The sequence below is a fragment of the Camelina sativa genome, chromosome 14 (genome assembly GCF_030686135.1).
Source record: "Camelina sativa cultivar CO46 ecotype springtype chromosome 14, ASM3068613v1".
Classification (NCBI taxonomy): domain Eukaryota; kingdom Viridiplantae; phylum Streptophyta; class Magnoliopsida; order Brassicales; family Brassicaceae; genus Camelina; species Camelina sativa.
In genome coordinates this window covers 26,254,900-26,258,311 of record NC_141893.1, presented here as the reverse complement: position 1 = coordinate 26,258,311, position 3,412 = coordinate 26,254,900, and the positions used below count along the sequence as shown (strand labels likewise).

The following is a 3,412-nucleotide window of genomic DNA, read 5'->3' as shown; positions in this document are numbered from 1 at the left end:
ACACTTTTTCTTGATACAATATGATTCAAATAAAAATTAAAGGAAATACCGTGGTTAATAAGAGAGTATTTTAATCTAAAGCATCTTTGATTCGAAAAATCATGACAAATTATAAGGATTTGTGTCTTTACATGTCCAATAGATTTTCAAAAAGATATGTCCCAAAACGTGAAAAGAATATCCAAAACAAAGATATTCATTTTTCCTCAAATTTCTACGTATAATATTTGAAACATACATGCATATAAGTAGACTTTGTAGAGTTAAGTCGGAATGTTTTTAGAATTATTTTTAATGATAAAAAGAGCACCTATTTTGAAAAAATTGCGATCGGTTTTTTTTTTTTGTGTTAATGGTAATTTGGAATTTTATCTTTCTATTATCTAAAGAAAAAGCAAACTTCTCTTTTACAGGTCCTTTTCTCTTTGTCGTTACTTTGTAAGGCATGTTTAGGTGAAACTTCACTAATAATCATCTCGACACTTTACTTTGAAAGCATACGTTCTTACCACAAGTCCACAACATTAACGATATACATAATATCTATACCGTCAATGGTAACACTGGTGTCCCTTACGTAAAAAAAAAAGAAAACAATACCGTAAATGGTAATTGAAAAATTTCAATTAGCATGTAAAAAAAAAACAATAATATTTTACATGGTATGAAATTTTTTGTTTATCGTATGGTATTTAATTATTAGATTAATAAAAAAATTCCATAATCATGATAGATTATCATATAATAAATGTTATATGGTCAGAATTTGTTTGGACTCTCTAACGCAGGGGGTTTGGCCGTTTGGGATGCTGGATCTTGATCTCTACTATCTTTGCCTCTCTGGTATGAAATTTAGACTCCTCTTGAACCAGATGGACCGAGATTATTTAGGCATAATTTCTCAACACTATGGTTGCAGGCTAGCATATATAAACCTCTTTAGAATGGGCTCTTCAACCTTAGCTAGCAAACAGGCTCTTATTTGTGCTTTAAGAAAGCATTTAAAAAAAAAAAAAAAATCATCATCGGTTGAGAATACTAGTTGAATATTTTTTTAGGGCATTGTCCCTCATTTTCTTCGAGTTATATGGTGTTTATTTATTTCATTCTAGATCAAAATTAGGTGGACCAAAGACGAGCCAAATGGAAAAAGAAATGTATTCTTCTTTCTATTTCCAAAGAATAGGCTCCTAAGTCCCAAAATAATTGACATAATAATAAACGAAAAAATGAATCCAGTTTTGTCTCATACATAAGGTATGTGGGCTACTATGGGCTGGTTCAATTAAGAGGTAAATTCTCTTTTACAAGGTACCAAAATAGCAACAAAAAGAAAAGAAAAATGTTGTGTTTCGAACATGGTTGTTTTATTATTTGGACTACCGATAGGGTGTTCAGTGTTAGATCAGTTTCGGCTTGGATTGTAAGTAACTAAGGATTTAGGGTCGCTCGGCAAAGAAATCACAACCAACCTAAACCATATCTTTATCGGTTCGGAGTTATTTCGACTATTTAAGTTTAAACTTGGATAAATCGTTTTGGATTTAAAGTTTCTAACACCCATTTGCGAAAGTGAAATATAGTACAAATCAGAATGACGGTTTTCAATCTTTGAATTTAATCAGTTCGGTTTCCAAATTGTTTTCTGTTGTTTGGTTCGAGTCAAAGCGATTTATTTCTCTTTTCAACTCAACACTGGTACACAATGATCAACATAGATTCAAAACCAACCCGGTCTATTCTGATTAAATATGTCAATCCGATGATATTAACAAACCCAAAACAAAACAAAAACAAAAACAAAAAAAAGACATGAAAATTACAAAGAGTTCGTTCGTTAACTAATTAGACATTAGTTCGGTAAAATCACAAATCACAAATCACATGTATACTTCCATACCTAGAAACTTGGAGGACTGACATAACGGACAAGAGCTAAGCTTCCTCTCACACTCCTTACACAGACACATATGCTTACATGGCAGCAACAACATACACACCTCTCTTACTCCACAAAACCTGCACATCATCATCGTCTTTGTGTTATTGTTGTTGTTGTTGTTTCTTCCATTGAAGCAAGAAGCTGTGTCATCCACTTCGCTGTCTCCGCATCCTTCAATGCTGTCTCTTGGCCGACCTTGAGCTCTCTCAAGATTGTAGTTGAGGGCAGCGATCATGTTCTCGTTGTACTTTGCACGTTGTTGCCATGCCTCGGCTTCCATTGTCAGCTGCTCCATTCGCACCTCGAGTTCCTTGTTCTTTCGGTTTATTATCTCTAGTTCCTCGTCTTTCTCACGGAGTTTCTGGACAACTCTTTCCTCCATGAGTGACACCGTTTTATGTTGACCCCTCTGGATCTTGTCGAGTATAGCATGCCGTAACTGATCCCCCTGTCAAAGATACAGAGAGAAACATAAACCAAATCAAATAGCTTCGACTAAAGAGAACAATGAGCTCATAAGAACATTAACCAAATGACAGGTTTATTTACCTGAATCTTGAGAAACCTATCGATATCTGCGTCCTGCCTCTGTAACTCCCGATCAATATCGTCTCCAACAAGGGACAACAAAGCAGAGCCATCAGAAGAAGCAACACGAGCATTGTCAAGGGAAAGACCCAATCCGGTTGATACAGACCGAGCTTGCCAAAAATCAATCGAAGATATCTGAGAATTGTTCTCCAAAAAATCCTGTTCCTTAATTACCCTCTCACGTCTTGGCTCAAGACCAAGACCATAGTTCCACTCAAAGTCAGCTCCATTACCACCACCACCACCATCAGAACCATCAATTTGCACAACCGGTCCAGGTGCAAAACCAGCAACATGAACTATGTAAACAAACACAATAAAAAATCAAAACTTTACATTCCTAACAACCCAAATCTTTTAAGTCTAAGGCTCAATACATAACAGATGGGAACTTACATGGAGGAATATATGGAGGATGCTGAGATTGATCATGGAGGTTTGCAGAGCTGTCAAACCCTAATTCCGGCGAAATCTGGTCGTCAATTCCGCAAAAGTCCCTTAAAAACAGAACAAGTTGGCTAAAATTAGGGTTTTTGATTCTTGAAAATCTACAGAAACAAAATTAGGGCTTTTTTTATATCACAAACACACCTGAGAAGACAAACAAAGGTGAAGAAGAGATTGTTACCTGAAATTCTTGGAATCTTGAAGGTGTGGATCTAAATGGTGAGGAAGAGCCATTGATGAACTTTTGTAGAGAAGAGAGAGAGAGAGAGAGAGAGAGAGAGAAGAGAAGAGAAGGCAACGGAGAAGGAGACGGAAATGGCTTCTGATTTTGGAAACTCTTTTAAGATTTTTATTTACGATCGGGTCCTTTATATTTTGCTTAATCTTTGTTTTTGACCATATAATTTTGTTAGTTTTACTATTTGTCCTTAT

The 3,412-nt window shown here is 35.5% G+C and overlaps 1 protein-coding gene across 1 annotated transcript; it reads right to left on the bottom strand.

Moving 5' to 3' along the window:
* Nucleotides 1-1,717: 1,717 nt before the first annotated feature.
* LOC104742225 (putative BOI-related E3 ubiquitin-protein ligase 2) lies at nt 1,718-3,412 on the bottom strand. The gene is made up of 4 exons (XM_010463202.3): nt 3,162-3,412; nt 2,930-3,030; nt 2,492-2,832; nt 1,718-2,390 (listed from the first exon to the last, which is right to left on the bottom strand). Exons 1-4 carry the CDS (start codon nt 3,212-3,214, stop codon nt 1,881-1,883), a joined length of 1,005 nt encoding a protein of 334 aa, XP_010461504.1. The 5' UTR covers nt 3,215-3,412; the 3' UTR covers nt 1,718-1,880.